Below are 13702 nucleotides of genomic sequence, written 5' to 3' on the forward strand. Positions count from 1 at the left end.
TGCAGTTGATTAGCGACGATTACACAAACATTATATTATTAAGCAGGCCATTCATACGAGCCTTACGATCCAATTATAATCCAAAAGTAGTGCAAAATGCACTCCTAAGCAACATAAATGGAGACTTTTTTTGCTTACGATTTATGAGAATCCCGTGTTTTCCCCCACGGTTGTGAAATTGTGAATAGTGACTATACTGTATTATATACAATATATATACAAAAGTATGTGGACAGCCCTTCAAATCAGTGCATTCGACTGTTTTAGCCACACCCGTTCCTTACAGGTATATAAAATCGAGGTAATAATCTGTCACTCTGCCCCTGAACAAGGCAGTTATCTCACTGTTCCTAGGCCGTCATTAAAAATAAGAATTTGTTCTTAAATGACTTGCCTAGTTAAATAAAGGTAAAATAAAGTTACAGTTTTTTTTTGGACAAACATTAGCAGTAAAATGGCCTTACTGAAGAGCTCAGTGACTTTCAACGGGGCACCATCATAGGATGCCACCTTTCCAGCGAGTCAGTTCGTAAAATGTTTGCCCTGCTAGATCTGCCAAGGTCAACTGTAGGTTCTGCTATTGTGAAGTGGAAACGTCTAGGAGCAATATCGGCTCAGCCACGAAGTGGTCACCCACATAAGTCCACCGAGTGTTGAAGCACGTAGCGCATAAAAATAGTCTGTCCTCGGTTGCAAGACTCACTACCGAGTTCCAAACTGTGCATGGAAGCAATGTCAGCACAATAACTGTTCGTTGGGAGCTGCATGAAATGGGTTTCCATGGCCGAGCAGCCGCACACAAGCCTAAGCTCACCATGCGCAATGCCAAGCGTTGGCTGGAGTGGTGTAAAGCTCGCCACCATTGGACTCTGGAGATATGGAAGCGCGTTCTCTGGAGTGATGAATCAAGCTTCACCATCTGGCAGTCCGATGGACAAATCTGGGTTTGGAGGGTGCCAGGACAACGCTACCTACCCGAATGCATAGTGCCAACTGTAAAGTTTGGTGGAGAAGGAATATTTATCTGGGGTTGTTGTTCATGATTCTGGCTAGGCCCATTAGTTCCAGTGAAGGGACATCTTAATGCTACAGCATACAATGAAATTCTAGATGATTCTGTGCTTCCAACTTTGTGGCAACAGTTTGCGGAAGGCCTGTTCCTGTTTCAGCATGACAGGTCCATACAGAAATAATTTGTCGAGATTGGTGTGGAAGAACTTGACTGGCCTGCACAGAGCCCTGACCTCAACCCCATCTATCACCTTTGGGATGAATTGGAACACCGACTGCGAGCCAGGTCTAATTTCCCAACATCAGTGCCCAACCTCACTAATGCTCTTGTGTCTAAATGGAAGCAAGTCCCCTCAGCAATGTTCCAACATCTAGTGGAAAGCCTTACCAGAAGAGTGGAGGCTGTTATAGCAGCAAAGGGGGGACCAACTACATATTAATGCCCATGATTTTGGAATGAGATGTTCGACGAGCAGGTGTTCACATACTTTTAGTCATGTAGTGTACGTACATTTTTGCGCCATAAAGCATCAGAATTCTATCTGAAATTGCATCATAAAATTGCATCCCCCTTATTTTGTAATGCAGACTGGTACCTAGGCTGGTTGTGTTCATGCCAAATTAAAAGGTAATAAAAAAATATGTGAAATGACATCTTTACTATTAGGCCCATAAAAAACACATAGGAGGTCCCTTGAAAAAAATAGAGACCCCCAAATGTCACAGATATATTTCACACTAGTTAATCTTTTGACACAGTTAGTTAGGAGTTTACAGGATGTAGCAATGCTCTTTGACATGAACCCTGGAAGTTAAGGTTTTGGAATGTGTCTTAAAGATCAGAAAAACTGTCTTATTTCTGGTATCTGTTGAGCAGTGCCAAAGTAGATACATTTTTATTTGATAAGACAGGCAATGTTTTGTCAAAATTAACAAAGGATGATGTTTTAGTTATGCATGTTTAAATGTTTCTTCAATTAATTAACCTCTTTCTTGTTACAACATCTTAGTTCTCTAGAGACTAAATTTAAGCTTTGTGTAAATAAAATGGCAAATATGTACATTTCACCATAGAACAATCACTGACTAGAGGAACTTTACAATAATATGATATAATTGAACTACCTTTCTAAAATGTTTAAACACGTGGAAAGGCGTTGCTGAATAAAATGTGTTCATTTCGACCTGATGAGAAGGAGTTGTGTACAAATTGTCTTTGAGAAGATGGATGTGACTCCTCTGTTCTGACTGAGAACAGAGGGGCACTTGTGGGTGATGAGGACCTGAAATGATTTTGGTGACATGACAATAGAATAGCACTTGGGCCTGCCATGGAAATTAATTGAGTTTATTAATCTATACGGTTTGTTTTTCAGTGCTACCAAGTCACACATGTGGAAATCCAGGGTTGATACCAAAAGGAGTAATTCATGGAACAAGGTACAACATGGGAGACAAGATCCGTTACAGTTGTCTCATGGGATATATACTGGAGGGACATGCTGCACTCACTTGTATTGTGAGTCCAGGTACTGGAGCATCATGGGACTTTCCAGCACCATTTTGTCGAGGTAAGACACTACATTTTACGTTTGTAGTGGGGGGCAAGAATATCAATATTTACATATTAGTCCCAGGGTTCTACAGCTGCACCATGGAATAGCATCCTGACCGGTTGCATCACCACCTGGTATGGTAACTGCTCGGCATCTGGCCAGTACATCACTGGGGCCAAGCTTCCTGCCATCCAGGACTTATATACTAGGCGGTGACAGAGGAAGTCCCCAAAAATGGTCAAAGACTCCAGTCACCCAAGTTATAGACTGTTTTCTCTGCTACCGCACTGCAAGCGGTACCGGAGCATCAAGTCCAGGACCAAAAGGCTCCTTAACAGCTTCTACACCCAAGCCATAAGACTGCTGAACAATTAATCAAATGGCCACCAGATTATTCATATTGACCCTTCCCCCCCCCACTTGTTTTTTACACTGCTGTTACTCACTGTTTATGATCTATGCATAGTCACTTCATCCCTACCTACATGTACAAATTACCTCGACTAACCTGTACCCCTGCACATTGACTCGATACCGGTACCCCCTGTATATAGCCTCTTTATTGTTATTTTATTGTGTTACTTTTATTAATTTTTTTACTTTAGTTTATTTTGTAAATATTTTCTAAACTCTTTCTTGAACTGGATTGTTGGTTAAGGGCTTGTAAGTAAGAATTTCACGGTAGGTCTACACATGTTGTACATGTTTTACGCATGTGACAAATAAAGTTTGATTTGATCCTGGATCATCATTTAGCTGGTTTGATCTTGGATCGTCATTTAGGTGAGTTGATCCTGGATCATCATTTAGCTGTGTTGATCCTGGATTGTTATTTAGTTGTGTTGTGCCTGGATAATCATTTAGCAATGTTGATCCTGGATCATCATTTATCTGTGTTCTTACTGGATCACTATTAAGCAGTATTGATCCTGGATCGTCATTTATTTCTGTTGACCTAGTGTGTCATTAAGATGTAGTAATCCTGGATTGTCCTAGATCCTGTAACCTGAAGTATCAAATTGTAGGTTTTAGAGGTCTTTGAAAGGTCACAAGGCCATAGCTTCCAATTGTCACTGTTTTTGTTGTAAAACTTGCAACCTGCAACGACAAACAACATTTATTTTACACATTTGCCAATCTTGTCTCAGGAGCGATGCCAATCTTAGCTGCCAAACCTTTATCTCCCACAAGTGAATATTCATCCACTCAGTAGGAGCAGTAACAATTGAAAGAGTCAGGACTCAGTCGAGACGGATTTATTTTCTAAGAGCAAGTTGTGACCCAGTCAGTAATGCAATTTTGTCTTACTTATTTTCTTCCTTTAGCCGAAGGAGCTTGCGGTGGGACTTTGAGGGGAACAACAGGGACGATATCAAGTTCACATTTCCCTTCAGAGTATGAGAATAATGCAGACTGCACATGGAGTATTCTGGCTGAACCAGGTGATACCATCGCCCTGGTCTTTAGTGATTTCCAGCTGGAAGACAGATACGACTTTCTGGAGATAAGTGGGACTGAGGCGCCATCAATATGGTAAGTAATTAACAACCGCAATATAATTATAGCACCTCTTGTATTCTAATGGTAGCAACTGTCATGGCATCAATTATCTGCTAATTGCTCAAAAAAGTCATTGAGGGACATGATGGTGATTCACTCATATGTGAAAGCTATAAGTTAAAGTATTATTGTGTTATAAGTTTGATCCCAGTATGTCAATAATATACCTATATTTTCAACTGAGAGAATATAAAGATGAGTCACTAAAGTTTTACAGGACCTCACAACACTGCTTAATTTTGTCCTGTCAACAGCTAAGGTATGACATGAGACATTTCAGGACTTGAAACCTGACACTTTGAGGACCGGTCCATTTGACAATTCCTTGACAAAATAATATTTACGACGTGTTGTCAATGGAATGCCACTTCAATGTAGAGAGCTATAGTGTGTGTTCTGAGCAGAATGGGATGACATATCTGTATTTAAACACATACACAGCATGTGAAGACTGTGGAGACTGCCTGTGAAGACTGTTGAAGAGGCTTCCATTTCTGTTAGGGAGCAGGGTTGGGTAGGTTACTTTCTAAATGTAATCTGTTAGTTACTAGTTACCTGTCCAAAATTGTAATCAGTCATGCAATTTTTGGATTACCCAAACTCGGTCATTTAATCTGATTACATTCAGTTACTTTTAGATTACTTTCCCCTTAAGAGGCATTAGAAGAAGACAAACATTTTACCAATTGAACCACATCTATTACAGGATACATCAATGTTAAAGTTTACATAGCTGGCCATATATGGATGTTAAATTTTAATTTATGTGTTGGTTATGTAGCCTTCTTCTAACTAATTAAATTGTATCTTTACATTAAAAACCAAAGTCTATCAGAATTACAGTCATTCCAGTAAATGTTATACCCCTTGATCTTCAAGAATAGGACTTGGAAATATGGAAGTATAGATTAGTCAAAATGTTTTAGCTGAGCATAACCCCAAAACGAATTACTTATTAGCCAGCCCTACTCTGTTGTTTATGATTTTGTTGTCATGGAGGACTGATTGGGCTCCTTGATTTGAGTTGAAAAATAAATGCTGCGCTCATTTGAGCACTACTGAAAGTGCTATTTACATGTGAAAAATGAATGCCATATACTGCATTTACTATAGGCCTGTTGTTGAACTTTTTGTTGGTGACACTTTTATATCTTGATAATATGAAACTGTTTAAAGGGCAAATCCACAGATGAAAAAAAACGAAACGGTCGCCCCGCCTCTGTTTTGGTAAAAAGCTGAGGGATGGGCCTGGAGAAATGTAACCTCTCAGATTAATAGACAGAGCTATGGATGCAAGGACTGACCATCCATGATATCAACATTATAGTTTTAACCATGTTATGAGGCTATAGAGTGTTTGTTTACATTTACAATGTTTACAAACATTTGAGAAAAACAGGCCTTTATTTTGGGTTCTTATGGAGGGTGGGTTCTTATGGACAGTTGAACTAAGCTCATGAGACATTTCTAAGTTATATTCTTCAAGAATCAAGGGAGATATATAATTTATAAGTCCAAAAAATGGATGTAGATACTACAGATTGCCAATTTAAGTGTGCGAGTTCAAGTGTGCGAGTTTGACCATCTGTCCATTAGGCCTATGGATTAAAAACAACTATCAGCATGAATTATATTGAGCAATAAAAGCCCCACTTTTATTCCATAGGCTGGGATCCGCACTGTGCAGCTGTTGCAAGAGTGCATTTTTCACTGGCTGTCCACTGGTTTCAAAAACAATGATTGATAGGAAGCTTAAGCTTCTTGAATTCAAACATTATTGGGTTCAAAAACAGATTTAGATTTTTGAACAGCCATCCAAAACAACCACAATCCGTAAGGCGCAAACAGCTAAATGAGAGAGCAGCAGTGTGATTCACATCAATGTGCTATATAGATATCAATAATAAGTGGTTTCCGTATCGCCTGTAGACTACACCACTGCTGTCATCCTTACCTCTAAGTGTTTATTCAAGTTGGATCATCTTTGGATGCCGACAGCAGTCACACCATTGGAAGACATAGCTTGGACTGTAGCCTACAAAAGCCTATTCCTGCTCTTTTCCCGCGATCCATCAAACCCATTTGGTGTGTCATCATAGAGGTCTCTGACTTCTGGTCAGAGTCGCTCAGGTGGAACAAACTTAAACTGGCACCTTTTTCAATGCTTATTTGAATGTCATTAAGGGAATAAAGAAGTTTCAGATAATTTTTCTCACAAAGGGAATTTAAAAGTAATCCTCAAAGTAATCCTCTAGTTCTTCAAAGATATCTGTAATCTGATTAGAATGTTTTTGCTGGTAACATGTAATCCGTTACTTCCCAACCCTGTTAGGGAGTTACATTTTTCAACAATGTGGTGTCCATTTTAGGACGTCCTTTTCACTAGGGATCGGCACCGATATGGAACATCTATATCGATGTCAGTTGCATTTTTTCAATACGATATCAATATCATATTAGTTTTATGAATAACATTGCATTACTGCAGCATCCCATGATAAATGGGTGATTTCTCACGAAACTACTTGGTGAGCCTGGCTCCCAAATGGGTGGCCCTGTGCCCTCCCAGGCCTGGTCTATAATGCTCCTGCCCAGTCATGTGAAATCCATAGATTAGGGCCTAAGTAATTAATTTAAATTGACTGATTTCCTTATATAAACTGTATATTGCATGTTACGTTTATATTTTTGTTCAGTATATATCAACAACCCTCCCTCCAAAGGACCCTTCAATGGATTACATTTAGTGAAAATCTCCAAAATCATGGTCTTGTTCTGTTCTAGTTTTGTGAGGAATCACCCATATGTCAATGTGCACACTGCCAAAGATGTCCTCTTTTTCAGGTTGATGCTAGGCGTCCGTCATTTAAGAAACAACTCAAACCAATGACTCACAAGATCTGCGTTTGCACCACCTAATATTTGATAGCAGAAATCCACACCCGGAGCATGGATAGAGGAATGACATCAACATCAAAGCAAAGCTTGACAGTTTTTCATACTTTAAGTCTACTCCGCTTGTGCAAATAGGGTTTAAATTAGGTGGCAATATCTACTTTAGCTGTGGATAGCACACATAGATGCAATTCCAATAAGGAATTCTACTATCTGATGAATTGTATTTTTTTAACAATAGTCATTGCTGGGTTATGTTGTGTCTTCAATTAGCATGTAAAAGTCCCATAAGTTAAAGTCAATGAAAAGTACTTCACTGAACTCAAAATAGGTCAAATTAATATTTTCAGGAGCTGCTTTCACTGGCAATTACAGAAGTACACTTCGCTAGCATTAATCAATGATAGGTTACAGGAGTTGAAAAACTAGGCAGTCACTAGGTAACAATAATCACTACCCTCATTCTTCTGTCTATTAAAGTCTGAAAGGGGCAAGGGGGCATCAATCGTTTGAGTGACTTTCACACAGCCTTTCAAAGTCAGTTAGTGTCTTATAACATTGCTCTGCTACTGACATTGTTGTGCACTCCGATGATTGGAGGCAGTTTGATAGACATACCATTTATAGACATACCACACACGTGACCTTAACATCCGCAACTCTTCCACCTCCGAGACATGTGTCCAGAGATGTTTGGAATTCATACTTCAACTTCAGAAGTTCTACGCGGTCCTTGCCCATGAGACATTGTGAAATAAGTCTAGTGGTTTGTTAGACAAAAATGATACCATTCAGTAAAAATACTTGGGAGTCATAAAGCAAATACATGTTGCAAATTAGACACATGGGTCGTTCCATCAATAGATTGCCTTTTATGTCCTTCAGACATTGTGTACGTTTTGATAAAACACTACATTTAACAGCTGCATCACATGCTCTAACTAGTCTAAACCATGTAAACCCTTTCAATAGCAGTGTGTTTTTTTTTAAAGAAATGTTTTCTCAGAAAATCCCAATTTTGGCAATTTTGGTCCAACTTCTAGGACTAAAGTTTTAGCCCACTTAACCCCAAGAGTTTCCCATGCTTTCAGCATCATTGTAATGCCCTAGTTAATTTGTTGCTTTGGGAAAGTAATTTCTAAATGTACCGATATGCACTGAGAGTCGGGAAGCAAGTACAGGGAGTGAATATTTAATAAATAAACAGATCATAATACAAAATAAGAAACACTAACAGCACACAGACATGAACCAGATACAGAAACAATAACGCCTGGGGAAGGAACCAAAGGGAGTGACATAAATAGGACAGGTAATCAAGGAGGTGATGGAGTGAGTGTCAATAAGTGTCAATGGTGAGTGTCAATAAGCGCTGGTGCACGTGACAATGGTGACAGGTGTGCATAATAATCAGCAGTCTGGTGACCTAGAGACCAGAGAGGGAGAATACGTGACACTAAAGATTTTTTACTTATTTATTGTGATTACTGCTTAATTTACATTTGTCATAAAGAAACATTAAACATAATAATCCAATCACAGTGTAAAAACAGATGAGCTAGTTCTACTTTTTGGGGAAATAATATTATGTTTATTGGTTGATAATAACACGTCAACCCTGTTACCCAAATGTAGATAGGGTACTGTCAACCCTGTCACTTTATTTATCGCTGTTATAGTCATTTTCTTAATTTAACTTCTTGAGATGGGAAAACATGTTTGTTATGAAGTTGAAAACGTGCTCTTTATGATAGAATGTTAAAATAAGAAGAAATAAATAGTTATTTCTGACGAAATTACACTACCCAAAAGGCACTCTATTTGTCAAATAAGATACATACAGTAAGAATGTGAAATATCAGAATAATAGTAGAGAGAATAATATATTTCAGCATTTATTTATTTCATCACATTCCCAGTGGTTCAGAAGTTTACATACACTCAATTAGTATTTGGTAGCATTGCTTTTAAATTGTTGGGTCAAACGTTTCAGCTAGCCTTCCACAAGCTTCCCACAACGTTTAAAAACTTGGGTCAAACGTTTCAGCTAGCCTTCCACAAGCTTCCCACAATAAGTTGGGTGAATTTTGTCCCATTCCTCCTGACAGAGCTGATGTAACTGAGTCAGGTTTGTAGGCCTCCTTGCTAGCACACACTTTTTCAGTTCTGCCCACACATTTTCTATAGGTTTGAGGTAAGGGCTTTGTGATGGCCACTCCAATACCTTGACTTTGTTGTCCTTAAGCCATTTTGCCACAACTTTATGCTTGGGGTACAACTCGTATGCTTGGGGTCATTGTTCATTTGGAAGACCCATTTGCGACCAAGCTTTAACTTCCTGACTGATGTCTTGAGATGTTGCTTCAATATATCCACATCATTTTCTTTCCTCATGATGCCATCTATTTTGTGAAGTGCACCAGTCCCTCCTGCAGCAAAGCACCCCCACAACATGATGCTGCCACCCCCGTGCTTCAGTTGTGATGGTGTTTTTCGGCTTGCAAGCCTCCCCCTTTTTCCTACAAACATAACAATGGTCATTATGGCCAAACAGTTCTATTTTTGTTTCATCAGACCAGAGGACATTTCTCCAAAAAGTACGATCTTTGTCCCCATGTGTAGTTGCAAACCGTAGTCTGGCTTTTTTATGGCGGTTTTGGAGCAGTGGCTTCTTCCTTGCTGAGCGGCCTTTCAGATTATGTCCATATAGGACTAGTTTTATTGTGGATATAGATACTTTTGTACCTGTTTCCTCCAGCATCTTCACAAGGTCCTTTGCTGTTGTTCTGGGATTGACTTGCACTTTTCGCACCAGAGTACGTTCATCTCTAGGAGACAGAACGCGTCTCCTTCCTGAGTGGTATGACGCCTGTGTGGTCCCAAGGTGTTTATACTTGCATACTATTGTTTGTACAGATGAATGTGAGACCTTCAGGTGTTTGGAAATTGCTCCCAAGGATGAACCAGACTTGTGGAGGTCTACAATTTCTTTCTGAGGTCTTGGCTGATTTCTATTGATTTTGATGTCAAGCAAAGATGCACTGAGTTTGAAGGTAAGCCTTGAAATACATCCACAGGTACACCTCCAATTGACTCAAATTATGTCAATTAGCCTATCAGGAGCTTCTAAAGCCATGACATCGTTTTCTGGAATTTTCCAAGCTGTTTAAAGGCACAGTCAACTTAGTGTATGTAAACTTCTGACCACTGGAATTGTGATACAGTGAATTGTAAGTGAAATAATTTGATTGTAAATAATTGTTGGAAAGATTACTCGTGTCATGCACAAAGTAGATGTCCTAAACGACTTGCCAAAACTATAGTTTGTTAACAAGAAATTTGTGGAGTGGTTGAAAAACTATTTTTAATGACATAAGTGTATGTAAACTTCCGACTTCAACTGTATATTGATATTTCACCTGGAGTTGACAGGGACTGCTTCTGTCTGAAATAAATAACCTCAGACAAAATGATAATATTATAGAATATTAGATCTTCGTCACTGGTACGTTGTTGACACAAGATGGTAATTGATATACAGATAGACATGAATGAATGTTGAACAAGATTGACAATTGACAGGTGAACAAATTCCTGTTTACATATCCTCCTCTTAGGAAGTTCCCTAAAAGGCTTTCCTCAGCAATTTCCACCACATGATCTTGGCAGACAGTTGCCTGACAAGCTGTCATGTCAGGTTTTTTCATACTGCATAGCATAATAAATATGTTAATTTCATAATTGAACTTTCCAGCCAGTGTCAAGATTAGTTATTTAATTTACGCTGACTATGAGGTGTAACAGTTGTGATACAAATTATACCAAGGGATTTTTTCGACTTGAGTTGTTAAAATCAATGTTGATGTTCACTTTCAAAGGATTTTTTCGGAAGTTTTGAAAGCTTGCTTAAAATACACTGTACATAATATTAGTATAATTAATGTCCCTGAAGCATCACTATTCACTTGGCAACAGATATGGAGGAGATGCAGAAATCTACAACCATGGTATCAAGTTTAACATTTTAGTCATTTAGCAGACACTCTTATCCAGAGCGATTTACAGGAGCAATTAGGGTTAAGTGCCTTGCTAGTCGGCTCAGGGATTCAAACCAGCAACCTTTTGGTTACTGGCCCAACGCTCTTAACAGCTAGGCTACCTGCTGCCCACTATTAAGTCACATGACACCTTTTAACAATTTAAATTCAGATTAGGATATAATCATCGGAAACATACATTTTTTGACAGAAATTACAATGACCATATTTGACAGAAGCACAATTATCCAATTATCTATTTAAGACTCTATTTGGCACCTGTCAAATGCAAATCATGTTCTTTGAACATGACAGAGGCCCCATAAACTCTCAGGCAGAATAATGGATGTTGAATGCATTTGACACATCTCATGTGTGACAACAGATATTTCCATCTAATATGCATGGACAACAGTGTTTACACAACCATTGTGGCAACACTATAAGCAGGAGGAAGTGTCCAATGGTTGAGAAGGTATTGTGCCTTGAATTGTGGTCCAAAGGTTATTATAGTTAATCCTAGGAGATTTTGTCATATGACAATGTGTATGTCGTGTGTGGAAGACTCTCCATTCTCTTCACATACTAGTAGAACTCATCAAAGTGCAGATATGCCTGTCCTCATGACCTCTCTAACATTCTGTTGCCAAAGCATAATTAATTATATAATAGCTTCTGCATAAAATAAAAGCCTACCTTTTCGTTGAAGTTTTGCACCTTTTATCACATTGGTTTTCTAAACATCATGAACTCATAAAAACCACTACTCAATTAAATCAAGTAAACCCCCCGATAATGAACAATACATTTACTTACAAGAAGGAGTTATTTACAAGAAGATACAGGAACAATTTTATGATTGTAGCATAGATAGATCTCACCTCATTACAATGGATTGGATTGAAGGTCTAGCCGGAGTTGGTACAGGACAGTGAACGAATAGCAATTAATGCTGAGTGGTGTTGGGCCTTCTCAATTTCTTTTTAACAGTGTTGCTCATTGGAGTGTGAAAGCTAGGTTGTGAGGCAGTATGAGCAGAAAGAAGGCAAAAAAGTGTTCCCAATACCAGGTACAAGGAAAAAGAGCAAGAAGGAAAAGGAAATGTGCTGCTGTACTTTTAAAGCAGATTGAAATAACCACTGAGTTTTTAGTACTGCTTGTGAAGATTTAAGTGTTGGCTGATCAACGAGTATTGGTTTCAGTTGCTCTGAGGCTATTGAAATAAACAGAGATTGAACTGGGCTTGTGTAACTAAAATGGCTGAGGTGTTGATGGAACAATCATGATGTGTCCATGGTCTGAGGTACTTTACCTAAATTGCTTCACCTGCAGAGACTCACTCCATCACCAAAGCTGCTTCCCATAAAGACTGTGTTATGATAGTGAAATACAGATAGCAGTTAATCTTTAAGTTTCCTATGATGTGGGTAAAGATTGATTTGAAAGATAACTGTATATATTTGTTGGTACGCCATTTTGAAATGTCTAAGGTTGTTATAAGGGTTTCATTCATTTGGGTTCAGGTAACAATTTTTCAGTTGACACTTTTCTAGTTTGTTCTCTATTGCTCCTGCATTGTTCCTCAAGTAAGGGGGAGGCTGATGACATCAGAGGGCACCATCAGAATCCTTGAATACCCACGTTTTTCAACAGGAAAAGTAATTAAAAAAAACTGTGGAATAGAGCAATACAGCTATATCAAAATGTGTGATTACTCAAGGCATTTGTGAGGTTAATGGGGTAGAGCAGCAAAGTTAACCCTGCAAAATATATAACACACAGCTGGCATATTGAGTAGGCATTGCATAACTCTTTGGGCTAGAAACAATCAGGCTAGACTTGAGAGTAAACCATGTGTGTGATTTTATAACACAAATGTCCTTATATTAAACTTTTGATTTGGTATGTACTCTTACCAATTAACCCATTGTGTAATCATTCCAGTAGTCATGCAGTGTAGATGTTCCATTGTTACTAAAAGCACCCCATGTGTTTTACTTTGAGTGTCCTGTCGTGTCTTTACTATAATTAAATTGAAGACTTAGTTTTTATCAAAGATTCTCTGTAATTAGTATTACGGGATCAAACTGATTAGACATGTAACTGTAATTAACTAGGAAGTCGGGGCACCATGGAAAATATTCAGATTACAAAGTTATAATTTCCCAATATAACCTTTCAGATATTTTCATATCTGATCAATAGTCTTCTGATTAATTAATAATTTATTTTACCTCACGTTCGTCTCATTCCAAACGTCGTAAATTGATGGTTATCTGCACGAACCCAGTCTTCACTATGAGTCATCCATACATCAATTGTCTTAAATAATTTATTTATTACTAACTACGTAATTCACAGAAATGCATAAACAAACAAACAAACAAAGTAAATATGGTTACAAGAAATGATAGGAGAATGTGTCCTAGTGGGCTAAACCGGTATCGCGGCTTGGTGGACAAACATGGAAGTGGGGGTCAACTGAGATGAGACACTACAAAGTTGATAATTATAACAATTGAAATACTAATCCTTTGCACATGAACGCTCACTCATTCGGGAACAATTGCAATCAATATATATATTTACGCTCCGTGTGTCGTCTTGATCGCTGTTGAAAAGTTAGTTTCTGTTGGAGAGATT

The 13702-nt window shown here is 38.5% G+C and overlaps 1 protein-coding gene across 3 annotated transcripts in view; it reads left to right on the forward strand.

Moving 5' to 3' along the window:
* LOC129860196 (CUB and sushi domain-containing protein 1-like) overlaps positions 1-13702 on the forward strand; it is a 588526-nt gene that overhangs the window by 336386 nt on the left and 238438 nt on the right. For all 3 annotated transcript variants that reach the window (XR_008760312.1, XM_055930581.1, XM_055930589.1), the window contains exons 4-5: positions 2388-2582; positions 3893-4100. Coding sequence is in view for 2 of the 3 variants with exons in the window: in XM_055930581.1 (XP_055786556.1) it covers positions 2388-2582; positions 3893-4100 (403 nt within the window). In the remaining variant the exon portion in view is untranslated. The remainder of the gene's footprint in view (positions 1-2387; positions 2583-3892; positions 4101-13702) is intronic.

The sequence above is a fragment of the Salvelinus fontinalis genome, chromosome 1, assembly GCF_029448725.1.
Source record: "Salvelinus fontinalis isolate EN_2023a chromosome 1, ASM2944872v1, whole genome shotgun sequence".
NCBI lineage: Eukaryota > Metazoa > Chordata > Actinopteri > Salmoniformes > Salmonidae > Salvelinus > Salvelinus fontinalis.